The following is a 25,286-nucleotide window of genomic DNA, read 5'->3' as shown; positions in this document are numbered from 1 at the left end:
CCAGGAAGGTCGCATCTACTCGTTGGAGTGATTTGGTTGCAGCGTCGGCGTTATTTGGAATTTGGGTCTATCAAATAGAATATCAAAATATACCTGGAAAACAGTTACCGGAACCTCGCTTTGTCTATTTCGCAACATGCGACGCAGTCGGGTATTCCAACCGGCGATGAATCCTTGTTATGATTTGCAGGAAATCCTTCTCGTTCTCGGCCGTTAAGATGCCATGTCGGACGAAAAAATCAATCAAGACAACAGCACAGTTGGGCTTGAACTCCCTGTTAGCCAATGCCTTCTTCGTATCCTCAACTGTAAGCAGGCAGAACTCCTCCACCTCGGTGTCGTTAGGTTTCGGAACAACATCCGCAGGCAGTTTGATATCGTAGACATATTCAACCTCAGCCTGCACTAGATCCGTTTCACCACCGGCTCGGCTATCCCGTAAATATGCATACGAAACACAGCCCGCAGCGGAAGCATTAGCCCTGACCACATCCTCAGGAAGGGACGCCTCCTCCATGGCCTCGCGAACAAGACACTCGAATGGCCTTTCTCCAGTAGTCATCCCACCTGCAACAGTATTATCCAGCATTCCTGGATACGTCTGCTTCGTCTTTGATCGCCTCGGTACCCAGATCTTCAGACCCCCATCATCCTCAACATAAGCCGTAGAATGGATGCCATAGGAGACAATCCCAAAAAGCGGAGTGGCAGATCGCTCCAGCTCAAGCAGGTATTCCCCATTGGGACCGTAAATTGGATATTTTTCATTGCGCCATCCCCGCAGCACCTCAAAGCGGTCCTGCTTGACTGCTAACTCGAGAGTCTGGTCTAGCACCTTGTTTCGCTCTTCTGGTGTTGAACCTGCGATCAGGGTCACTGTTCGCTCGGTGGGATCGATGACCCAAGACTCGGCGGGCCAATCGAATCGATCTACCACCTCGTTCAAAATATGTCCTAGGACAGCACTGTAGCCTTTAACCTTGAAGGAGTGGTACTTCTTCATATGAGTCACGTAGGCTGCGGGGTCATCTTGATGATACGGGAAACTACATTTTTGTTAGGGAACGGGCTGAGTAGTAGCGCAGGATGGGAATCAAACCTATCGCATTCATCAATTAAGTCTAGATTAGATTTAACCATTGTGGTAGATACCAAAAAGCTGTTCGGCCTAGTCCAAGTGTAGTCACGGCGTTGGATCTGATACTAACCGACCCCTGCGGAAACCTGCCGGATCGCGCTTCCTCGCTGGTTAAAGCGGCGGGACACACAGTCTATTCCCGATTAGGTAGGCCCATTCTTTCTGCGCTCTAGAACAACACACATGCTTGTGCTCTGTATCGATATGTCTGTGCGTTCGAGCCATTGCTATAGCTGGCAGCTCTGACTATTACAGAATATACATTGAGCAGGAGTGGATGGCATCCTCGTTGTGTTTCCAACAACGCCTACAGCGCCTGCAGAAATCAGCTGAGACTAGGAGTGTTTCCAGTAGTCTCGATAAGGACTCTTAGGTATGATCTCCCTGGGGATTTATTGGGGGTTCTCCTAATGCTGACTTGGGGTGGTGCTTGCCGAATAGCTGTATGGATGCTGGATATTCTTCCCTGTTGAGCTTTTGTGTTAATGTGACCATCCTCTTACTAGCCATACGGGGTAAACCAAGCTAATCGACCATAAAGTATCTCGATCCGTGCAGCATTTTTATTGTTTGGGGCTAAGGCGAAGTGTGAGCTTGAAGTCATTGTTTACTACGTGCTCCCACCCTCTCTCGATGTCAAATTTGACAGGGCGTACCTTCGGTTACGATAGGACGAGAGAAGATCTCCATATGATTACCGTAGGTTGTAGGTGAACTGAGAAGCTAGTATAGTCTTAGACTAGCTATGCCAATAAACCGCGATACATGCCGTGCAGCGGTAACCACCACCATCGAAGAGACATGTGAAATCCAGTACAGTGTCCGAGGCCAATAATCCATTGGAGAACAAAGGAAGTGGCTTGCAGATTGAGGTTGATGACAGAAAGGATGGTGGTGGGTGAGGAATCAAGATCATCGGCACTTGGCCCGACTGACTCAGTCAGAATGACCCCGGTTCACATGCGATTACCCAACGGAGTGGACCAGGAAGATATGCTCCAACGATTGCAAATAACCGCCCTCTCTCGTCCAACAATGATAGCCTGATGCTCTACGTGCCCGGACCCCGGCCCGCGGGTACATATTCATGCCTGAGCAAGATCACGAAGGCCTCATTTATACCACCCGAGCCCTCCATGATGAATACTAGTAAAAGTCATACACCTTTGCAATAGACCTAAGCAACAGCCATGTCGGTAACAACGAATAAAAAGGGTAATCGAGTCGAGTACCACTATTGGGACTACAGTTTCGAGTGGACCGATAAACACATTCCTGGGAGCGAACTTGAACCATGGATCCGGACATGCGATACGCTCGCCGATGAAGCCAACGAGATACTAGATGCATTGCCAGCACCTGCTAGTGACCCCTCAAAGCGAGACCGCTATGCGCTGCTACGGGATAACCATTCGAGCGATCCGAAGCTTGAGGTGCTCTGGACAGAAATCAATACGGTACCGGAATGGGTGAACTGGGAGCAAATCGAACGAGGCCAGGACCTCTTTTGGCGATATCTGATCCCCGTGACAAATGCTGTATGCTCCTACAACTCTGCCTGGTCAAGACTGGATAATTAACATGACACCTGCCGCCAACAGCTCACGTTCGTAAGTTTACTTGGTGGAATGTAAGTATGTCCAACCCAGCTTTCCAACCCACAGCCCTAACCTAAGGCCACCAGGGGCGCCATCCGCGTTGGCGAAATCCTCTCCAGAACCGGTGGATTCGGTGCAAAAGTCGTGCGCCGCCGCCTCCTGGAAACAGTCCAGCACACAATCCAAGTCAATAACTCCCCAGCGTCCATGAAGCCCGGCGGCGAGGGTCACCTAGCCTCAGTCCGAGTCCGTCTCCTACATTCCGCCGTCCGTCGCAGGATCATGAGTCTCGTCGAACAAGATCCTAAGTATTACGACTCTGAACGATATGGACTCCCTATTAACGACCTCGACTCATTTGCTACCATCAACACGTTCAGCAGTACGGTCATCTGGCTTGGTATGCCCCGACAGGGTGTTATTCTAACTCCCCAGGAAGAGGAAGATTATATTGCACTTTGGCGACTCGTAGCCTGGTACATGGGTGCACCAACAGAGCCATTCGAGAGTGCAGCAAAGGCCAAGATCACCTCCGAGTCTCTGCTCGTTAATGAATTCGAACCTACCGATACGGGAAGGATTCTTGCGCGGAACATCGCCATTGGACTCGAGAATACGGCGCCAATATATGCGTCGCTAGAATATATGGATGCGTTGACAAGACTGCTTAATGGTGACCAACTCTCGGATGAATTGCACATTCCTAAGACGGGCTTATATCATAAGGTGCTTATGTGGGGGTACTGTTTCTGGGTGCAGGTTCAGGCGAAAACGCTTCCCCTTGTCCCTGCCATTGATAGATATATCATCGAGGTATGTTCCATCAAACCGTCAACAACACCATCTCTGCGTCCCTGATACTGATGCGGGTATAGAACCGCAAGAAATTGTTCTGGAAACACCTCATGGACGAGAAAGAAGGGCTCGGGAAGGAAACAGTCTTCGACTTCAAATATATCCCATCGCTGAAGGGGAAGACAAGACTCGGGGACCGGAAGAGGTATTTATTCAAAAAGCCCGGTGTGGAGGTCCTCTCGTATCTGGGCCTTTTGTCGGCATTTGCGGTAGCTGGTGGGCTCAGTACGGGGATTTATTTCTTGTTTACGAGGGCCTTTCCCCAGACTCAGGCTGCTTTGCCGAGTTTGTTGCAGGTTGTGAGGGAGCGGTTGGCGACTGTTCCTGTTGGGGCACTGACGGTTCCGGAGCTTGTGAAGGGGCTGCGAGGGAAGTTGCCATTCTAATGGAAATGAAATGATCGAGAGGTTGTATTTGTAGATGTGTTAGAGATTCCGAATAGACACTACATTTTCCCCCTACCCATACCCTTGAGCAGACACTTCTCAGGCATTCACTTGGCGCAGCCAACTTTAGGTAGTGATTATATATCTGGCCAAATCGAGGTCTTTGATATATTTCGCAAATCCCAAATACATGTTGACGTGGAATTGTCTGCTATCTTTATGCATATCGTGGATATCTATTTCACAGGTAGGGGGCTTAAAATCGATGATAGTGATGGCATCACTAAACCTTACCTCAAGGTATGGTTCGCCCATCCACAGTGGACGCATGTACCCTAGAAAAGAACCAAGAAACATTGAGTCGCATTCCGAAGAGCAGAATAATGGACGCACTGGGCTGTTGTGAACCATGACGTTGCACACTATGTAAATTCTAGAAATATATGAAGATCTATCAAGATGGCGGAAAGAACGATGGGCACTGGAGCTGGTGCGTACCTGCCGTTTTAAATTATTTCCAGGTTGCTCCTGCCGAGTCTGTTCTTTCCCCATCAAGGAATAATATATCCTTACTAGAAAAAGAAAGGAGCACCTCAGTTAATCCAAGCTTCCAAGTCTGATAGTGCCTTCTAAAACTGGCTTATGCAATACTACTGGGTAGCTCCTGCCTCTCCCGTGGTGGTATCACCCGAAGCTGTCATTGCTCAATCAAAAAATCACGTTTTCAAAAGCCTCATGCAGCCCTTTTGCCGCTAACCACCCTTCCAGTGCCTGCATATCTCCGCGATTCGCTCTTTGCCCACCCCGTTCCCCAAGGGAGTCTGTAATCTCTTCCATGCCCGCAAACACCCTCTCAACCCCCTCCGTCTCCCGATACCGCTCGCTGACCTTCTTCTGATGTCGCGGGATATCACCCCACGAATGAGTCTTGATAAAGCTCATATAAGAATCTATATCTTTTGATGCGCCCTCGAGACATAGAACCCCTGGCTTCCCCGCCAGGACAAAGCCGGTGAGGGAGTAGTCGGGGCCATAGTTAACCATGTCGTCTCGTTTGGCGCGGGTCGAGAGAGATGGGAAATAAAACCACACACGGACAATTGGTCCTGAGGTTGAGTTGTTATTCCTAGTCGAAGGCTGGTTTGATGCTGATGTAGAGGATATTGAACTCTTTTGCGTTTCCAATAAGCGGGCGCCTTCTTCTTGGATGTACTCTAGAGCGGATAATATATCATCATTCGGCATTGACGAAGATAATTCTGCAACCTCAGCCTTGGAAAGCCAGTCCGGCTGGCGTAAGGTGTAGTTTAATGGAGGTGGTTGGTCTGTCTCTGTCTCTGGCCCCGGTTCGTTCCATTGTAGTGGGATGGAAACATTGACTTGTATCGTCTTCTCGCCGCCTGGGACTTGGGCATGAACGGCGAGTAATATATTTGAAGGAGTCCCAGAAGGCAGATCCGCAGAGGAATCCTCGCACCAGCTTCGTAGTTTTTCAATGCATTCTGTCGTGGATGGATCAATTTCGAGTTCTCCTTCGGACGGGAACATGGCTGTTAGGAGGTCTATTGTGGAGAGCTGGGACTCCATTATGTCTGCTGGTAGCGGGGTTGGTTTATTTTGAGCCATTGTGTGGAGTATTTCATATATATACAATGTATTATAATATCAACACCTTGAAGGTATCTACGTCTATCTCTCTGGTGTTGGGCGTGAAATTAGGTAAGAATGTACTATACCCAATTAGGACGGGCCTTATATATCCATATCGGGACTAGTGTGTAATGTTTGAACATGAGCTTGCATGAAGTTTGAACAGCTTGATCTTAATTTGACTAAATACAGGTTGCTAGAATGATAAATAAGTAGAATTCATTTCATAAGTATTCATATATTCCAAATGGCGGAAAGAGCTCATTTGGAATAGAAGCACTTTGTGAAGTCAAGAGATTTCGGCTACCACATGGATAACATAAGAAAAGAAAAGGAAGAAGGTAAGACAGCAAGTACGCTCAGAAGCTAATAGCCAGCATAATAGCTGCAAGCTCTTCCATGTGCTCAGCATTGTTGATCAACCAAGGGCCATAACGATGCATGGTCATGAAACTGTCGTCATTGACCTCGGTGTTGCCCTCCTCCACATACGATGTCATCCAGTCGTCGCCGCACAAAGCAAAGGTCAAGTAAAGTTCAATTCCATTTTGGGATATAAGAATGCGACTGTCATCGTTAGCGTTTTGATTACTCCCTACCCTGCGGTATGATAAGACAACACAACAACACAAGCAACAACGTACCGCTTCGGGTCGGGATAGCCGGGGTATTCCTTCATCCAAGCGACAAGCAGGGCCGCCTCCCGCATATCAATAACAGGTCCATAAACTTGCCGTTCATTGCTAGTGCAGTACACCGGGGCCTTTATCCACCATGAACGAGACTTATCTTGCACTTGTCCACTAGTACTTGCGATAAACCCGCTACCCTTGCCGCTTCCAAACTTGGCCACGAGATCGATCCGACTAAATCTGCACAATGTATTGCTGGTCATGTCTGAGAAATTACTGCATATCGCCAATAGAAGACAGATGACCGAGGCGCTGACGGCCCGCTTGCCAAGTTCCTCATCACGCGGTTGCAATGGTCCCTCATGGTCATCTATAACTTCAAATTGGAACATACTGGCAGCAGAAAAGTGATCCTCTGCGCGGCCGGAATTGGATCTCACGGCGTCAAGGTAGCTCTTAAAGGCGGCGGAGTCTTGCAGGAGAGGGCGAGCTCTTTCGATATCGTTCTCCAGGTCGAAGAGAATTGGATCGAAGGATTCAGGCCCGGCGGATTGGACGAGGGTTCGTAGGACGATGAACTGTGGCTGGGTGATTTTGGAGCCATGTTTGTGGTCCGTGTAGTCTTTGGGAGATACTGCGAGAAGTTCACCCTTCGAGGCAGCATCGGTCCACTCTTCAATGGTGCCGGGACATTTCTCGAATAGTGAGGTTTCGGCCATGGCTGTTTTGGCCACCAGGAGGTAGAACGGGACGAAGGCTGAGTAGGGAATGGGTGGATGGTATTGGAAAAGAAGATTATCTGTCGTTAAATAAGAATCGGGGGAACACAAGTAGCAGGGGATCCTGAGAGAAAGCTTGGTGCTGGAATACATTATTCACTAGGTGTTGATGGACACATTCACTTGAGGCAAAATTTGCGGCTGGAAAATACAAACTTAGATTCCAATGAAGCGGTTAGAGGCATAAATGGCAAGTAAATACTCATTTTCATCATCTTTTTCGCCCCAGCTATGTTTTATCACAATGATAGTTGGGCTTTTCACCTAGAAGTTTGTGCGAACTGATGTTTCGAGCAAGCCATCATAAATCCACTTGTCTTGCACGTTCTTCACACATGATTCATAATTTGATACATAAAAGATCTCTTCCAATGAATACACTTCCTTCATGGCCACTTGGAATATAATGACCTCCAGAGGTGACCTACTGATGGATCAGTACCACAGTATCTTCGACGAAGCCCGACGATATGAGCTCATATGGAATACACGCCTCGAGTTCTCAAGGAAAGCCCAACCGGTACCGACCCGCGATGGCCGCTCCTTCCTCCTACACTTCAAGGCCTTGGTTGAACCTTCCTTAGATTCAGGTATATAGTGAGTCATGGAGGGAAAGCACGACAAATGTTCATCGCTCCTTCCTAGAACAGGTCGGTTCTTATTTGGAGGGCGGGTGCTTATGTCTTTGCCAAGCAGAACACCAAGGATTCATCAACGAAGATCTGGGACAGGCGGAGCCCCATTTAGCCCTAAGACCAGACCAGATCAACAATCAGTGTTCGGGTGATATGGTCTTGGTATATTGGAAAGTGGACAGTAGCTGGCGCCATTTGTTGCAGCCAATCATGTTTGTATTCAGTACGTCCCGTTTCTCCTGATTTTTTGCTCTATATTCCAAGTAGAGTCTCGCAATTCAGTCATCTATAGCCAGGACACTACTCCAACATAACATGATGACGACGGTTTAAATCCAGAGAAAGAAGGGAACCATGGATGGTTAGTACTAAGTAGTTGATGGTTGCTTGTACCTTGCATAATTGATTGTCACACAGCAGATACGGGGCTTTCGGTATACGTTTACCCGATACCAAGGATGGTGTGCAATCCTATACAATCTATTCCAAATCATATAAGCTACAAATTCGATCTCCTTGCCGCTTTGGCTATGCGCAGTGACTCATCCAAATGTGGACCCCAGTTCTTCAATCCGGACGTCTCCTCACCACCCGGATGTCCACAATAATTTGCCTTCTCTTCCTCTTTCCACCTCTCCATCTCAGTCTTCAGCCACCCAGCAATCTCATCAGAGACCCTAGGAATATTCTCGAGCGGCAAATTATGCCCGGTACCAGGAATCGTAACCGCCTTAACCTTACCCCTTTCATGCCCTCCATTCCCACCAATCCCAATCCCTGTCCGCTCCACCTTCTCTTCTCGGCCCTGAGGACTCGAGAATGGGCTCTTATCACCAAATAGATACAGCACTGGTGGCCGAATGTGTTTCAATAGATTCCACGCCAGGATTGGCTCATACCGATAGAATGGATAAATTGCGTGCGGCGGCCCAATGATGTCCGGATGCGACGCGTCACCGGATGCCGGTTTCTTTCTGTCGAAGTTAGGTCGCACGTAGAACACCACTTCCTGCTCGGGCAATGTTGTTAGAGTAATCAGCGGCTTTGATACGACAGGCGAAGATTCCAGAGGTGTCTCCGATGTATGCTCCTCCGGGGCGTAAATCTCACGAAGCCCGTGTTCCATCCACAGATCATGAGCTCGGGGATCCCACTTCTTGTGGATTTTCTTGAAGTATCTTGCTGCCTCGTCGTGTGAAGACCAGGCGGTCTTTCGCGGGAGCGTTACTTTCGCAAAACTTACACCATGGCCGGTGTGGAGGTCCTTTTCTAGAACAGGCTCGATCATAACGAGAGATGTGAGGAGCCGCGGATGCAGTAGTGATAACAAGGCTCTATTTGTTGAAAGGTTAGTTCCGTGTCTGTACCGTAGAATAGTAGTACGCTTCACTTACAATTGTCCAGCTCCGAGGCTATGCCCGATCCCAACAATCGGGCTGGGCATGTCGGCTTTGAATTGATTGATCATGAACAGTAAATCTCGCGCGTGGTCGAACCATGAGGCTATATAATAAGCACGCCAAGTCAGCCATTAGCTTCCATCAATAAAAAACGGAAGTAAGCAATGGGATTGATGATACTTACGATCATTTCCCAGAATACCCTCGTTTACAACACCGCTCGCCCCTTGGCTCGCAGTATCGGCGATCCAGATTGAATTAACTCGAATACCTTGGTTGACCAGTTTCAGATATATGTCACCCCATAGCGGTTCGTAGACTTCCTATCCCAATCCAGAGTCAGTTACATGTTGATTAACCATCCCAGCCCGCAAGCATGCAGCAGTGGGATGTCATGATTAGCACATACCTTAGGAATTCCGGACCCATGGGCACCAATTATTGTCAGGTCTCCCGGTCTGGTGTTCAAATTTAATCTTGGTGTATACCTTTTCACCACAAGCTTTGGTGAATCGGTGCCAGCTTTGGTGGCTTTGGGGTACTCCCGAATATGCTGGCATTCAAGAACATGTTCCGTTATTGTGAAGAGAGATGATGATGACGATGGAGGTGGAGGTTGGCCCATTTTTGAATTATTTGGGAGTCCTATTTCTTCCCTACCCAGGTACCCAAACCTGCGGCTGCAGGGTTTCCTCTATTAATACCTCGGCATCCGAGTCCTGAGCCCTACCCAAGCTTTGACCGCTTGGTGGGATGCATGATTATGCAGGCTTTGTGCGGTGAGACCAAAACCTGCGAGGGTGGCATCCCAGTGAGGTCCGCTATAGATGGGATTGGAGCCCATTATCATGAGTGGCTAGTGGAAAATGAAGGTTTAGTTCATTTCATGACTCGGGGACGAACATGATGGGTCCATTTTACGCATATTTGGGCAATGGGTTCGCTGGAATTGTTCAATCAGAGGGCGGCACCACCCAATAGTTCGCTGATAGAGAGAGGGGGGTTTGCCAAGCTAGGTGATCCTCCAGCTGCATCCAGCTACAAAGTGGGTTCGAGATCACAAATCGCCTATCAGAGATATCGTACACCATCATGATTACCTATGGAGTATGGAGCCTGAGGGTCACATTGAGACTAGAGACTAGAGAGAGATCCCAGCCCGCTTGGAATTTCCACCAACACATTGCTAATGCTGTGGATCGGATGATCAAGTTATGCTCCGTTACTTCAAAGCTCCCTCTAATCCTGCGGTTTCCGGCTGGTTGGGCTGCACACACAAGCGGAGTGCGGAGTTACTATTGCGGCACGAACAATATGTCGACGCCCGACCGTACGGTCACGCGCTCCCAAACAGATAATTGCTGGGACTTGATATGCACAAATGCCGCAACCGGTCACTGGCGTAGGTTGGAGACAACACTGTCCTGGCTCGATGGTGCCACGCATGCTCTGCGATGACCTCAGCCACGAGACGTAGAATAATAGCTCAAGAGAGTATTTGATGACTTGATCGACACAATGACATATTCTCACTCGTTATATAGGGGTTCTGCTGCTTGTGCTTCCGGTATTCTGAGCGCATAGGTAGCCGTCTCCTATGACGCTGCACATCACAAACCATCGACCAAGGTGATAGCTTTTGATAGAATATTACGGTCATTTTGGAAGGCCAGTTTCCGGGGCGCCCGATCAAAACCGAAAAACTGGACCTTAAAATCACTAGTCCTTGCTGCTGCCCTTGCATTTGAGTCATCGTCAACTGCAGAATATACCACCAAATAAGCTTCACTTTAGACTTCCAATCCATCCCCCGAACTGTAAGAATGACGGGATCGTCAATATCCGAGGATATATGGGGTTTATCCGGCGCATCCTCCGCATTCATCTGGCCGGGAAGCCCGGGTCATCATTGAGACAGGGTGGATATGGCATTTATCGCCGGTTTATCTTGAACTTCCCTGGAAGCCGCTGAATATCGACATTCGCCGCAGTTTCGGCCTCCTTTTGGGAGGAGCCACCCATCTTTCTTGGTATAGTGGATTAAGCTGGTCCTGGTTGATGCGACAGGTCAAACAGAACAGCGCCGCAGCTTTCGACGAATCGGTCAGAGGTGAATTGAGCAGTCTGGAAGTTTGAGGTAGTCATCTGATGATATTCTAATGGCTGGGTCGCAGCTTCTGAAAACAGAGAATCTCGAACGTGGTCGTTCCTTCTAAAACTTGACGGCCCAATGTTGACACCATTGAGGAAGGCGCCCAGAAGGGGAAAGTGGGACCTGCGCCAGCCCTTATCGATAAGGGTAATGCATGGTTTCGTCACTGATTTTGGCGGACCCAAGGATTCTTCTCCGAGCTTCCATCAAGCTGTCTGGAACCTCCACGAACCCAAGCAGCTCACTCCAATAGCTCCGCGTATTGAAAATGCAAACGAACCGGCCTTTCTGCGCATAAATACACTTATATACTGCTCTTTACTATCCATATCTGGTCAATTCCAGCCTATCTATCAACCACTTTCCTCTTATACATACTCCTCCATGTTCTCCGTCATAATTCCGGGCAGGCCCTGCCTTACAGACATCGTCGCCGTCGATGCGCAACCAGGCGGGCAAGCTACGAAATTCGCTTTTAATTTCCCCCTCGCGCCTTCATTCTCCGAGATTGTCGTTTTTTGCCTCCCGGGCACGGTTTTACCACAGGATACCGCTGCCGCGATCTATATTCAGTACCCCGGTTCCGAATTCCGGTTCATCGGAGCTCTGGCAAACGAGAAGCCTTCTTCAGTTATCAAAGCGCGCCCACCACGGCGAACGGAAGCCGAGGATGAAGATCAGATGCTCGACGAAGGAAATTCGGGGAATGCGGCGAATAACAGCGCCGCCGTGACGTTGGGGATATCAATCGAACCCGTTCAGGTTGTTGCGCCGCAACTTGCGACGCTGGAGCAGGAAAGGGGAGAAAATAATGGCAAATCGACGGATCTTGTACGGCAAACGCCACAGCAAAAGGGGATTACTACGAAAGTGCTAGCGCAGCGGATTATCGGGAATGCGTTTAATTTCCTGGCGAGCTTTGCAGAGTCGGATTCCTCGGGACGAGGACAGGAGCTTGTCCCGATGAAGGCGTTTCAGGACTGGTGGACCAAGTTTGAGAGGCGGATTACTGTCGATCCGACGTTTTTGGAGAAGGAAGATCCCGGTGCGAGCGGTTGATTTGACCCCAAGAGTGGGCTTCAGAGAATGCTATATGTTCACGATTATATGACCCTTTTCCTACTGGCCTATGTTCTTTTTCATAATGTATTTAGATGTCATCTATCCGTCAAGTGGGAGGTGACGTCGTCGCCTATAATTCCCAACGCGGGATTCTAATTCTAAACGATAAACTACTTCTCTATCATGAACGCTCAAAGACAATTGACCACCCATCTACTCTAGGAGGAACTTCAGAAATGCCACAGCAATTGCGATCCCGTCATGTGGCTTTCCTGCCCTGTTCAACGCATCTTCGGCCTGCTCCTTATCAAATATACCCGCCGCAGCCCGCAACGTCACTACCTCGGACATAATATCATCTTTGTACTCCGGATGCCCTTGCACTGTAATGAACTTCCCAGCCTTATACATCCCTTGCACTTCACACGTCGGCGTCCTTCCCAGCGGAACCACACCATCAGGGCAAGTAAAGACGATATCACGGTGCATTTGTTGGATATTCTATTCTCGTCAGCACATATCGACACCACCTGGAGTCGAAAAGAAAGAACGAAAGAAAGCAAGAAACCCACCAAAGTCTCAACTCCAAACAATTCCCTCCCCTTCTCCGTCAAATCCACACCACAAACCGAAATCTCCCAACCAGCACTATTCCGCCCAACCTCATACCCCATGGCACGCGCAATAATCTGATGTCCAAAGCAAACCCCCAACAACTTCACATTCGGATGCGCAAGCGCCTTTTTGGTGAATTCCACCAGATCCAGGATCCATGGGTGGTCTGCAAAGGAGTCGTGTTTAGAGCCCGTTAATACCAGGGCGTCGACGTTGTCGAGGTCTGGGTATTCCTGCGCCGTGACGACGTCGAAGCGCGAGATCGAGACGATGGAGGCCGGGTCGACGGTTTGGCGTTTGTGGAGCTCTTGCGCGCTCAAGTTGAAGAGTCTCGTGAATAGGCCTCCAAGGCCGTCGTATCTGGTGTTGATGGGTTCGGGTGGCGTGTCGCATAAAAGGACGGCAATGCGGAGGGGGAGGCGGGGCATTGTGATGGTTTGTTTGGTGGGACTTGCGAGAAATTCGGTGAAAGGCGAGAATTGATACTGTTGTGATAGTGAGAGATCGCGCGCGTGAGATTCTGGGGTTTGTAAAGTAGTGGTATGGGTTCAGGAACGAGTGGTTGAAAAGAAGTCAAACCAAATGGACATTGCACACCGTTTATGGCGGGGGCTAGCGTTCGGAGATGGTCCGGGCTGTATAAACTGATAAGCAACTTACTTAGTAAGGATTGTCCCTTCTTAGGAAAAAGTGGCAAAATAGTTCTTATAAACCTTCAACCTCGGCAGGTTCTTTAGAGGATCTCATTTAATTGCTGCGTTCATTAAAATCAAGCTGTCTACAAATGTTGAATGTTCACCTCGAGAAGAGTTATATAACTGTGGGATGCACAATCCAATCGAAAAAACAAACAAGTAGTATAGGTTAAAGTATTCTATCTCCTGCTCGAATAGCAGACAATCATATACGCAAACAATTTTAGGCACTCATACTATATATGCACAATCTGGATATACCGTTGGCGAATCAAAAAAAAATAGGTAGAGGACTTACTAGACCACAAGGATCAAGCCTTGCGCCCAAGGCGAGGAAGTCGAACTCCAACATGCATCATGAGCATAAGGGCTGCGAATACAGCTGCCGAAGCAAATGTCAAACGGAGAGCTGCCGCATATGACTCAATCACTGTACTGATGATTAGTTTCTGAACCACAAGTGTCTGGATAGGGTAACGTTTCATACCTTGGCTTTGATGGAGAGGGTCCAGCTTCGCGATGGCTTGGACGGATTTTCGGACAAGCTGAATGACGGTCTCCCTATCAGGCCCTGTGACCTTTGCGTCAAGTTGATAGACAAGGGTATTCTGGAAAATCCAGCTACTGGTTGCGACTCCCATGACGGACCCTAGATTCCTGAAGAGCCCCAGCGTTGTCGTTGCCACAGCCTGCTCATCTGTTTCACTAGTCGCAAGCACAGACACCATCAGGGAGGGGAAGGCAAAACCTTGACCGAGAGTTGCGAGTGAAACGCAAATCATAGCAATCATGTCCGGGGTGCTGGCTCCCATTGTCGTCGCCGCCAAACCTCCGAGGAGCAGGAAAACGTCCCCAATTATAACGGTAGGCTTAAGCCGCTTCGACCAGGTAATGATGAAGCCAGTAGCAACGCTAGAACTAGTTACAGCCAATGTAGATGCAAGCAGTCTAAGGCCAGAGTCGGTCGGGGAAGCAAGCTTGACGGCCTGGAAATATAATGGCGCGTTGAAGATCATAGTGTTGACTGAGATGGACCCGAAGAAGTTTCCAAAAACGAGAACAGCGCGAGGGTTCTTCGTTAAGAATGAAATAGGCATCACAGGTCGTTCTACTCGTCTTTCGTACGGAACAAAGATCGCCGCCAAAACGACAGATAGAACTAGTGAGGAAATAACGAGAGGGTGAGTCCAGCTATACACGTTACCCCCGAGGTTGAGGCCCATTATTAATGTGGTGACAACGAGAACCAACAATGCGGACCCTACAAGATCGATACTCAGGAGAAGCTGCGAAAAAGTCATTTTCTCCGATGCCCGGCTCTTCAAGCCAAGATCGGCTGGTGTTGTCCAGACAGCAACTAAGAAGTAAACGAAGATGAATGGCAGCTGCACGAGGAACGCACCTCTCCAGCCCACTTGGTCACATAGATATCCACCAAATGCAAGACCGAGACAGCCACCTACTCCCAAGCAAAGGTTGATGTAGGATTGGTAGATGCCGCGATACTCGAGGCGGACTAGATCACTGGATAAAATCATGCCCATGGAGAAGACACCCCCAGCACCAAGCCCGCAGACAGCACGGGCAGCAATAAAACTTCCTATGCTTTGCGCTTCGGCACACCACAATGTGGTGAGGAAAAAGACGGCAATTGAGAATAGATACACAGGCTTCCGGCCAAAGGTGTCAGAGACACGACCAAAGAGCGGGAGAAAAGCTGTCGAGGTCAACAGAAAAGCGGTTGAAAGCCATGAGGCAGAGTTGGAGGCATGGAAGTACGAGGTGATGACGGGATGACTCGACGCCATCAAGGTTGCGTCAAAGAACCCGATCACGTATCCGAGTTGCACACCACCGAAGATCAGCCAGAACCTCGTGGGCGAGACATTGATAAAGCGGGCGGCATAGCCAGTGGCTTCGTTTCGTACACCTCCAGATTCTGAATCTTTTAGGCCGTTGTTTGTTGTTGTGGAGGAGAGAACTCTTTCCAACCCCGTTTCTACCTCCGGTGCGTGGGGGATCGAGCTGACCCGAGATAAGCCAAGAAGGGCAGCGTCTTCTTCGTCCGAGATCTGTGTAGTTGATGACGAACTCGAGGCTTCGGCAGCATCTGTCAAATCACCAGCCTTGCTAGAGTATTGGAGGCCACGGGAGGATTCATCCTTCAGCAAAGGCGTGGACTCGGTAGCCTTGTCGCGGGGTTGCTCTCCACCTGGAGATACAGTCATCTTGGTGCCTGGCTAGAGACTGATCTCGGGATGAAGGGAAAGGGGAAACAAATGGGAGAGATTGAGACGTCAGGAAGGAAGTGGGGGAAGCAGCTGATCGAAACCTTCTGTCATCTGATAAGTTTGGGGTTGCTCGCCTGAAGGGCGAGAGAATTTTCTCACTAAGAGTCTCACTAGGAGTATGGCGACAGAGCTGCCGACTGCGCTAATGCACACAATGAGGAGTCAGTCAACAGCGACCCCCATCTTAACTTCGGCCCGACACCAGTCCATATAAATGGCAGTCGAACTACAGCAAATACAGATCCAGTACCTTGATAGATCTTCGGAATCTAGGCGCATGCCATGCTTTCATCGAGGGGCAAGCTTCTGGCCTGTGCTGCGAATACTTCGGGGCCGATCTCGGCACCCCAGCACCTTTCCCCTTCGGGTTTAGCTCGAGTCGTTCGGCGTGTCGGCGACTCGGGAGTTTCTGCAGTCCGCGATTTTTCATTGAACCTCGTGGCTACAGGGAATCGTTCGCAGGGCTGGCTCGCATCGATTCGACGTGTTGATACGGTACTCAGTGCCCACGCTTGTGCGACTTGAGATGGAAAATTGCCAGATCCCCAGAACACACAGGACTGGCTCAATGTCGGCGTTCACAATCACCATTCACTACCCAAACAACCATCGGCTATATTTAATCATTCCATGACGGATCCATACGCCCATTCTTGCGCTTTGCTGCTATGGCGGGATCCGTGCGTGCATCCCATATCTAAGAAGTTGAACGCTCGATATGGACCCTGCTCCCGGCAGCCACGCTTTCGCGTCGGACCTTGACGGGGCAACGCTCAATATCGCGCCTCTAGCGTTGACCCAGCTTTCCCCCAGCGATGTTGATCGCGAAAGTGATGTTTCGATCAAGAAACGGAAGCGTGTTCGCACCGGCTGTTTTACATGTCGGGATCGCCATCTTAAATGCGACGAAGCCCAGGGTCAGTGCCAGAACTGTCGCAAATCAGGCCGGCTATGCCGACGAGGTGTTCGGCTGAACTTCGTTGATACCCAGGTGGTCGCGCCTCCGACCTATCTCCAGCCACCTATAAGTAGCAGCGTTACCTTTCAGGATAACTCAAGGACCATCGCTTCAGAGTATGTCGGTGGCTTCGAAAGATATCCGCCACCTGGCCAGGATCCTCCCTTGGAAGATGTCGCTGCTCAATCTTCCACTCCAATACACTCCTCTGGGCAAAGCCCGTTTTTCAAACACACCAAATACCTACTCGACCGGCATTTTTCGTTCCAAGATCCCAAGGAAATGTCCCTCATGCAGGTGTTTGTCAACCAGATTGGTCCCTGGATGGATATTGTGGATGAAATGAAGCATGTAAGTAATTGCTGTCACAGTTGACTGCTCTTTTATCTAACGTGCAAAGTTTGCCCGGGTTCTGTCATTCTATGCCCTTGAAGAGCCTCTGCTCCGCGCTGCGCTTGCGGCTTGTGCGGGGTGTTTCGTATCTCTTCACCTTCATAACGAGACGAATGAGAGGCTGAATTACTACAACGCAGCAGCTGAGATGCTATCTGACACTTTAACAACCATGCATCGTGATGCATCGCTATGTGCAACAGCCGCCCTTATCATTGAGGTCGTTGAAATGCTTGTTTTAGGGCCAATTGAAAGCGGAATGCGTATTCGTGCGGGAAATACAGCTCGATCTCTGATCACGGATTGTGGATGGAATACTCGCACGCAAGGCCTCGGTGGGGCGTGTTCCTGGCTCAGCATTGTCATGGAGCTGCTCGATTGCATAAGTTTCCAACACATGATAGTTTGGGAACCAGATACTTGGGGCATCGACATGAACTTCACCGCTCAACCATCGATCACCGGCAATGAGGAGCTATGGACACAGCGTATCATCTACATCTGCGCCAAGGTCTCAGACTTGCGCTCTTCACTTATCTCGCAAGGCCTCAGTAAATCTACACGCAATGCCGAGGCTCAGAGGCTCCAACAGTGGAACCTCTACAATGGGTGGTGTGATAAATGGTTTGCTTCGATCCCGCGATCAATGTTGCCTCTCGGTCAAGTGCAACCCTGGCAGAGAAATCCTCAGTCAGTTTTTCCACAAGTGTGGCTTGTTGAACGTCCCGCTATTGTAGCTCAGATGCTCTACCATGTCACTAGGATTCTACTTGCGGAAACGGATCCTCTCCGGCAAGATCGTCTTGCTGAACAGCAGCAAGAGCAACAACACCATGCGTACAACGTATGCGGCATCGTTTCGAACGACAAGAACTGCGGGATGCCCATTTTCTCTGCCCAGATTCTTGCAATAGCCGCGAGTCATTTAGTCGATAGAAAGGCGCAAGCTGAAGTTTTCACAATTCTTGATGAAATGCGGCGCACCACCGGGCTGAACACTGATCATCTGAAGCACAAACTTGAGGAGACCTGGGACTGGCACTCGCATAACGGGCAACCACTACTCAGTGCTCTTGATGCTACCACAATCCCTTTTGAGTTCCACACACATGAACCAGGTCACGAATATCCCCACATCGGTATCGCGGACCCCTTTTCCCACACTTTAACGGATGCCCACCCGTTCTTGGACCACCATCTTACTTACGACCAATCATGATAACCCTTTATTTGCACTCATGGCCTCTGTACTTCAAATAATGCTCTAATATTACTACTACTATCTATCTTTCTGTCATTAATTGACTATCCCTCACCAAACCGCGCAGTTCTAGAAAGGCCGGCCTAGAGGGAAAAACGCTCCCTCGCCAGTGCAGCGCTTGCAAACTTTCTCATCTCGCACTGTTCCCGTCCCATAACACGGCTCACAATCTTGCAGTTCCTTGGATTTCGGTGCATAAACCTCCCCTTTCCCATCGCAGACCCTACAATGGCTCGGAACCGTGCCCAGGCCGCAACACCGAAGGCAGCGTCTCGCCCCCAGGCCTCTTTCGGAATAGTAATGACGGTATCGGCGCCTTTTACCGACCTTTCTGTTTTGGACACGCATGGGTTCATTGGGAGTGCAGAAGTCGTCTTTTGAGGAACTATAAGGCAGTGGAGTGCCGAGTTAGCGTACGGGGTATAATGCGACGTGGGCCCACCCCCCACAACTCAACCGGCAGTATTTCACTCACGAGCTGTCAAACAGAGACGAGGAAAAGTCAGAATTTGTAGAAACTTCGTCGCTGGGCTTGTTGCTATTGTCGCTCGTACGCGATAGACTGGTATTGTCGCTGATGACGGGAGCACCGCTATCGCTATTGCTAGAAGACGCCAAGGGTGAACTGGAGTTGGACATGATTATAGTCTTTCTGCGAAGGCCGGCAATAGATACTGGATTGAATTGGATAAATATGATGTGTAGCTTAAGGATGAAATAGCAAGACGAGGACAATTAAGGCGGCTCTAAGTGATGGCAAATGGCTACGGGTAGATAGGTATTTATTGACGCTGAGAACAAAGCAACAGGCCCTTTTTGGAAGGAACACACCAACGGATGAAGAATGGGCAGTTTCCAGTGAATATTTAGTAAAGACCTAGGTCTTTGGAAATAGGCGTTTGTGCCGGTCCAACAGAAGTATACAGTGCCGAAGCATCGTTTGGATATACTTGGCCAACAGGCGCCAAGACTCTGAGCTTCCACTCAGACATCTCCGTCTTTGTCTCCATCTCCATTCTTTCTATCTTCATCCTCTTCCTACTTACATGTACTTCGCCAACAATCAGTGGAATCTCTTTCATTCAAACTAACCAAATAATTCAATAACACAGTATAATCCCAACCCTTCAAATGAGCTCTACCCCGTCCCTCCCCCCAGCAACCCCCATTTACATTCTCCGTGGCCATGCCGCCGCCATCCACGCACTGCAAATATTCAACCAAAATCTCCGTCTCGTCTCCGGTGATGCCGACGGTTGGATAGTAGTCTGGGACCTCATCTTCAAACGACCGGTGGCGGTCTGGAAGGCGCACGAGGGCGCGGTTCTTGAGGTTAAAGGGTTCACGCTTGGAGGTGGACGCTTGACTGAGATTTACACGTAATAGCCCAGTCATTCCAGTGGTAAAATCAGTTCCACTAATTCTATGACAGACATGGAAGAGACCATAAACTCCGCGTATGGAGATTCCGGGTCCAGGATGAGGAGATTCTGCAGAAGACCCTGCCTGTGGATGGAAGTGGCCGGCCAACGGCCGCAGCTCAGAGCCAGACTCAAATTCAACCCTGGCTCGTTCATTCTCTCCCGGTAAATGCATTAAACTTTTGCGCCTTCTCAATGCTGTTTCTCGCACCGGAGGAGACAACACGACAAAGCGAGGAGGGAAATATTGGAAGCGAAATTCCTCCGTCATCCGTCCTGTTCGCTGTCCCGAACGCGCTCGACTCAGGTGCAATCGACCTCTTCCATCTCCCTTCTGAGCGAAGAATCTGCACCATTCCGACCGACCCAGCCGTGAAAACTGGGATGGTCATGGCTGCTCAGCTAGCTCACACCCAGGGATCCAAGGACCTCCACGTCGCCGCTGCATTCGAAGACGGCCATGTAATGGTCTTGGGCTGTCGTGGAGTCTTCAACAATAGTAAATCATTAATTGACACCAGCAGAAACTGGAAATGGGAAAGACTCTACATTTCGATACCTCATTCGCAACCTGTTCTGTCCATAGATCTCAGCCCCTCAAGGGAATACTTCCTCTCCTCGTCTGCTGATGCGGTACTGGCAAAGCATCCTATTCTCCAGATTGGGCCGCCAAGCACGCGTGAGATGCCGCTGAAAAGTGTTAATACGAAGCATGCGGGGCAGCAGGGGCTACGCGTCCGGCCAGATGGGAAGATTTTTGCGACTGCGGGATGGGATTCACGTGTCAGGGTTTATTCGTGTAAGACGATGAAGGAACTTGCGGTGTTGAAATGGCATAAGGAGGGGTGTTATGCTGTTGCATTTGCGAATGTTCCTTCTACGCCCACATTAGATACGGAGACCCCAAACACCAGCACGAAAGAGCCGGAGGAGGGAGAGAAAATCGACGACGGTGAAGCCGATAAGGGACTTATACAGCGCGGGGAGAAGGAATATTCGCTTGCTCAAGTCCAGCGCCAGCGGAGCCTGAAAGTTCAGAACACGCACTGGCTAGTCGCCGGCTCGAAAGACGGAAAGATCTCATTGTGGGATATCTATTGAGTCATGAAGCGCTATGCTATTTACAGATATGATAAAAAGAAAATATTTTAGGTGTCGGGGAGGCAGTCTATGCAAGATTGAACTCGCTCGCCCCGGCCATCTGCTCCTTCATCTTCGCTCTCATCTTCTGGGCGGCAAGGGTCGTGTCGTTCGTGGAAGTTGACGGGCCGTCGTTATCATCATCCTTACCACCACCATAACCAGACTTCCTCTTCTTTCCACCAACCGACTTCCGCTCAGCCTTGAAGTCCTTCTTCGTTTCGTTCTTACCCGGTCGAAGACCAGGAACATTGATCTTACCCGGCCGGTCACGCAACGCGAAACTTTTCGCCAGATGTCCCAAGTGCAGTTCCTTGATATTGAAAATATGCCGCTCATTTGCAATGTGAGTCGCATAGGCTCGGATATGGGATTGATACCCGCGCCGCGCCATCTCCAGATACTCGGGGTTTTCCATCGCCCAGCGCTCAAGTTCCAGCTGCCACTCCGTCGCTTTCTCATCCCAGTCTCTACTCTGGGACTCGACGTTGCCACCGAATCCACGCTTGAGGATCTCGTCTGTTGTAGACCGGGTCAGCGCCTTTCCGCCGTCGCGGTAGCCCTTTTTCAGGATGTCGACGTAGTTCTCTTCGCAGCCCGGAAGGAGGAAGATGAGTGCGCGGCCGTCACGACCGACACGCGCGGTACGACCGATTCGGTGAAGATGTTCGTCGGCGCTGAAGGCGGGGTCGTATTCAACGACAAAGTCAACGTTGGGAAGATCGAGACCTCGAGATGCGACATCGGTACAGATGAGGACGGAGGGTTCTTTGTTTTTGGCGAAGGAGGAGAGGGTGGATGTACGGACGTGCTGGGGGAGGGAACCGTGGAGTTTGTACATTGTCACGGGGTTTGAGGAATTTGAGAAGGCGGTTGCCGGTGCGATTGTTCCGTGGACAGAGGCCGGTGTAGGCTTCTCTTTCTCTTTTTCGTCTTCGCTGTCACTAGATTCGTTTTGCTTCTCCTCCTGCTCTTGGAGTTTCCGTGTAAATACCTCGAAATGGAAGTTGACTGAATCGGCGCATGAGACGAAGACGATGGCCTTCATCACTGATCCTTTCCGCATAAACGTTCGTTTCATAAGTGCTGTGAGCGTGACTAGTCGTAGTTTCGAAGCGACAATGGCGTAAGACTGCTTTAGCTGGGCAGGGACTCGGAACGCGCCGTCTTCGTCCTTGGACTCGGTGGCTTCGCCATCTTCATCAGCAGGGTCGGCCTTGATGTGGACCGCATCCTTCAAACTGATCTCTCCCAGCTTCTGCACGTTCATCTTCAGCGTAGCCGAGCAGAGAATAGTAGCTCTCTTCGCGGGGATCCCTGGGATCCGGCTGGGCCGTTGTCGCGCATCCAGCTTGCTGATAATGCCTTGAAGCTCCTTCTCAAACCCCAACTCCATCAATCGATCTCCCTCATCCAACACCAACCACCTCACATTGCTTACATCCAGCACCTGTGTATTCTCTAGATGGTCCGCCAGTCGACCGGGTGTGGCAACAAGAATATTCAGCCCCTTCCTCAACCTCGCCTTTTCTGATTTCTTCTTCTCTCCACCAATCACAGTCCCTGCGACAATCCAGTGCGCACATCGCAACAACTCTTCCAACACAACCGAAATCTGTTTGCACAGTTCTCTGGTCGGGGCGAGGATAATCGCAAACAACCCACTATCCCGATGAACATTCAGGTCACCCCTCGCATCGCCTTCATTTTTTGCTCGCGACAGGTCCATGATTCTTTGAATAAGTGGCAATAGATAAGCCAGCGTCTTTCCCGAACCAGTCTCCGCCTGGATAAAGGCATCCGCCTCCTCCTTCAAAAGTTGCGACATGGACGCCTTCTGGATCGCCGTCGGGGCCTTGAGTTCCAACTTCGTAAGCAAATGTGCCGCTAGCGTCGGCGACAGACCAAGGTTCGTAAATGTATCCAATCCATCAATCAGCGGCGCATTCGTCGGCTTCGCATCCTCAACCGGCTCCTTATCCTTATTATCTTTAACAGCATTCTGCGGCCGCGGATTCTTCGAGAAAAGAGACGCCACAATAGATCCTCCTTGTCCCTTCCTCGGCGCATTCCCTTGTCCTTGCCGGTGCCCTTCTGCCCCATCCCGGGCTTGAAACTCTCCATCACCATCGACCCTCTGTCTCTTCGCAGGCCTGGGTCCAGAAACCTGTATCCGGTTTGGGTTCCTGGAACCAGGGCCTTCCTTTCCATCCTCCCCAGCATTAGTGCGCTTCGTATTCGACTGTCGGTGCGCGGCGATTTTCTTGACGCTGAGTCGCTCGCGCCATGTTCCACCTTTGATTTTCGTCTCGGGTTTTATGACCTCGCTTGGGAGCGAGAAGTTGAGGAGCATACCATCGTCTGCCATTTTCAATGTAGGAAAACGATAACTGGCGACCGTTGACGGCTAGCTATGTGCTGCTGGTTTGTTGCTGGGTTGGGAGGAGCGGGATGGGGGAGAGGGAAATTTTCTCGGGCCGATGTTTTGCCGAGCCCTCGTTGTATGCCCTATTTCTGTTTTGGGAAAAGAATTTATATCCTGGACTCCTCGAGTTGTTCTGCTGCTTTGATGTCTCAATATTTTCAAATACTAATTACTAGCAATAAAAAGGCATTGATGAATATTATACCCGATAATAAATGTCATTTAACGGTATATGTGATATATGTTGTACAACCCCTCGACCGTTTCAAGACATGGAAAATATATACAATTCTAGCGGGACAAATGAATTTCCTCCTTATTCCACAGGCTTCAATATCAGGTTGTCAATTAACCGAACCGGAACCTTGCCATCTCCAAGACCACACTCCTCTCCAGAGTTGGTCTTTTCAAGCGGAGTCATCTTAATCGCACCGCTGAGAATGGCGCCCTTTGCGGGATCGACGGTGTCAACCTCATCAAGTGATTCCGGATCAGCCAGAGAGATATAATCAACTTCAAACAGGGTACGCTCCGACTCAGACAAATTCTTTTGCTTCGATAGAACCCCTTCCGTGATACTGTTCGCAGCATTTAGAATGTCGGCCCGGTTGAGTTTTCCAGACTGATATGCGCTCTCGGCTGCTTTCAAAGCCGTGTAGAGAGCCAGCCCAACAGCGCGTCTCCGGTATCCCAGATATACATTCCGCGAGCTCAGGGCCAATCCATCGTCCTCCCGCATAGTAGGCCCGATCCGGACATCGGTATCGAGGTGGAAATCTTTGACCATGCGCTTAATAACAACTGTCTGCTGGACGTCCTTCTGCCCGAAGTAAACCCGGTCGGCACCAACAATGTTGAAAAGCTTCATGCATACCGTCGCAACACCCCTAAAGAAGACAGGGCGTGACGCACCCTCCAGCTTCTTGGACAGCGGGGTGATCGTCACGAACGAGCCGTCGCCATCGACCTCCGAGGAAGGCGGGAGAGTTGGGTACATTGTCTTTGCCGTTGGCGCAAGAATAGCCGTGATCCGACCTTTACTGCTTCCATCTCCGTTATCAGACGAAAGCTCGGCGTTCAAATGTTCTAGTTTCGTGATATCGGCGTCCCATGTGCGCGGGTAGCTTGAGAGATCCTCGTTGACGCCGAACTGTGTGGGGTTGACGAAGATGCTTACGACGACGTCGGTGTTTTCGGAGGCTGCTTGGCGGATGAGCGAGAGGTGACCCTCGTGCAGGGCACCCATTGTAGGTACGAGGCCTACGGTGCGCTCCGAGAGGAGGAGCTCGCGGCGGAGGGCTCGGAGCGGAGGGACATCGCGGAAGACTTGGAAGGAGTAGCGGCGGGCGGCGGGGGTGGATGCTTGAGATTTAAGAAGAGAGGCGGCAGCTGCAAAAATATGGGTTAGACGATGCGGCAGACAAATAATTGAGGGCCGTACTGGACAACGGCCTTGCTTGTCGAAACATGGTGGTGATGGCCAGAAAGGTGATCCGTGAAACTCGGCTCCCCGCGGAGGAACCAGAGGTCGGTGTGATATCCCGAGCGGACAAGCTGAGATGATACCACGGGAGAACGTCGTTACTGGATCATGGAATTGAATGTAGCAAATTTATATTTTATTGATTGCGACCAAAAAAAGTTTGGCAGAGGGGTCGTGCCCACGATTGCGGCGTTGAAAGCATCCTCGGCCAGCATGTAGATGCCTGAATTATGCCATATATATTAGGCAGAGAAAATCAGAACCACGTGACAACATCGCCAGTTACATGCAATAAATACCCTTCGAAGTAAGGGTGC

At 50.0% G+C, this 25,286-nt stretch overlaps 12 protein-coding genes across 12 annotated transcripts; 4 read left to right on the top strand and 8 right to left on the bottom strand.

Annotated features, from left to right (window-relative positions):
• Positions 1-124: 124 nt before the first annotated feature.
• APUU_11950S (thiamine pyrophosphokinase-related protein) lies at positions 125-1,140 on the bottom strand (the record flags this gene model as incomplete). Its single annotated transcript, XM_041698097.1, has 2 exons — positions 125-1,046; positions 1,100-1,140. The coding sequence occupies 2 exons, from the start codon at positions 1,138-1,140 to the stop codon at positions 125-127; spliced, it is 963 nt and encodes a 320-aa protein (XP_041551316.1).
• A 1,188-nt stretch (positions 1,141-2,328) lies between these two features.
• On the top strand, positions 2,329-3,977 carry APUU_11949A (oxygenase MpaB family protein; the record flags this gene model as incomplete). The annotated part of the gene is made up of 4 exons (XM_041698095.1): positions 2,329-2,676; positions 2,740-2,768; positions 2,823-3,549; positions 3,612-3,977. 4 exons carry the CDS (start codon positions 2,329-2,331, stop codon positions 3,975-3,977), a joined length of 1,470 nt encoding a protein of 489 aa, XP_041551315.1.
• Positions 3,978-4,685: 708 nt separating this feature from the next.
• On the bottom strand, positions 4,686-5,603 carry APUU_11948S (DUF1115 domain protein; the record flags this gene model as incomplete). Its single annotated transcript, XM_041698094.1, has 1 exon — positions 4,686-5,603. One exon carries the CDS (start codon positions 5,601-5,603, stop codon positions 4,686-4,688), a length of 918 nt encoding a protein of 305 aa, XP_041551314.1.
• Positions 5,604-5,986: 383 nt separating this feature from the next.
• APUU_11947S (uncharacterized protein) lies at positions 5,987-6,978 on the bottom strand (the record flags this gene model as incomplete). Its single annotated transcript, XM_041698093.1, has 2 exons — positions 5,987-6,194; positions 6,272-6,978. 2 exons carry the CDS (start codon positions 6,976-6,978, stop codon positions 5,987-5,989), a joined length of 915 nt encoding a protein of 304 aa, XP_041551313.1.
• A 1,194-nt stretch (positions 6,979-8,172) lies between these two features.
• On the bottom strand, positions 8,173-9,698 carry APUU_11946S (uncharacterized protein; the record flags this gene model as incomplete). The annotated part of the gene is made up of 4 exons (XM_041698092.1): positions 8,173-9,007; positions 9,068-9,176; positions 9,258-9,396; positions 9,483-9,698. The coding sequence occupies 4 exons, from the start codon at positions 9,696-9,698 to the stop codon at positions 8,173-8,175; spliced, it is 1,299 nt and encodes a 432-aa protein (XP_041551312.1).
• Positions 9,699-11,609: 1,911 nt separating this feature from the next.
• Positions 11,610-12,284, top strand: APUU_11945A (OPI10 family protein; the record flags this gene model as incomplete). The annotated part of the gene is made up of 1 exon (XM_041698091.1): positions 11,610-12,284. One exon carries the CDS (start codon positions 11,610-11,612, stop codon positions 12,282-12,284), a length of 675 nt encoding a protein of 224 aa, XP_041551311.1.
• Positions 12,285-12,500: 216 nt separating this feature from the next.
• Positions 12,501-13,330, bottom strand: APUU_11944S (type 1 glutamine amidotransferase; the record flags this gene model as incomplete). Its single annotated transcript, XM_041698090.1, has 2 exons — positions 12,501-12,788; positions 12,860-13,330. The coding sequence occupies 2 exons, from the start codon at positions 13,328-13,330 to the stop codon at positions 12,501-12,503; spliced, it is 759 nt and encodes a 252-aa protein (XP_041551310.1).
• A 578-nt stretch (positions 13,331-13,908) lies between these two features.
• APUU_11943S (putative MFS multidrug transporter) lies at positions 13,909-15,825 on the bottom strand (the record flags this gene model as incomplete). The annotated part of the gene is made up of 2 exons (XM_041698089.1): positions 13,909-14,027; positions 14,085-15,825. 2 exons carry the CDS (start codon positions 15,823-15,825, stop codon positions 13,909-13,911), a joined length of 1,860 nt encoding a protein of 619 aa, XP_041551309.1.
• A 781-nt stretch (positions 15,826-16,606) lies between these two features.
• Positions 16,607-18,458, top strand: APUU_11942A (Zn(II)2Cys6 transcription factor domain-containing protein; the record flags this gene model as incomplete). Its single annotated transcript, XM_041698088.1, has 2 exons — positions 16,607-17,197; positions 17,247-18,458. 2 exons carry the CDS (start codon positions 16,607-16,609, stop codon positions 18,456-18,458), a joined length of 1,803 nt encoding a protein of 600 aa, XP_041551308.1.
• Positions 18,459-19,631: 1,173 nt separating this feature from the next.
• ASA1 (WD40 repeat domain-containing protein) lies at positions 19,632-21,022 on the top strand (the record flags this gene model as incomplete). Its single annotated transcript, XM_041698087.1, has 2 exons — positions 19,632-19,879; positions 19,933-21,022. 2 exons carry the CDS (start codon positions 19,632-19,634, stop codon positions 21,020-21,022), a joined length of 1,338 nt encoding a protein of 445 aa, XP_041551307.1.
• Positions 21,023-21,089: 67 nt separating this feature from the next.
• On the bottom strand, positions 21,090-23,429 carry dbp7 (putative ATP-dependent RNA helicase; the record flags this gene model as incomplete). The annotated part of the gene is made up of 1 exon (XM_041698086.1): positions 21,090-23,429. The coding sequence occupies one exon, from the start codon at positions 23,427-23,429 to the stop codon at positions 21,090-21,092; it is 2,340 nt and encodes a 779-aa protein (XP_041551306.1).
• Positions 23,430-23,802: 373 nt separating this feature from the next.
• Positions 23,803-24,955, bottom strand: PAN6 (pantoate--beta-alanine ligase PAN6; the record flags this gene model as incomplete). Its single annotated transcript, XM_041698084.1, has 2 exons — positions 23,803-24,875; positions 24,928-24,955. The coding sequence occupies 2 exons, from the start codon at positions 24,953-24,955 to the stop codon at positions 23,803-23,805; spliced, it is 1,101 nt and encodes a 366-aa protein (XP_041551305.1).
• Between the last annotated feature and the right edge of the window lie 331 nt (positions 24,956-25,286).

The sequence above is a fragment of the Aspergillus puulaauensis genome, chromosome 1 (assembly GCF_016861865.1).
Source record: "Aspergillus puulaauensis MK2 DNA, chromosome 1, nearly complete sequence".
Lineage (NCBI taxonomy): Eukaryota > Fungi > Ascomycota > Eurotiomycetes > Eurotiales > Aspergillaceae > Aspergillus > Aspergillus puulaauensis.
This window is presented reverse-complemented; position numbering and strand designations above follow the sequence as displayed.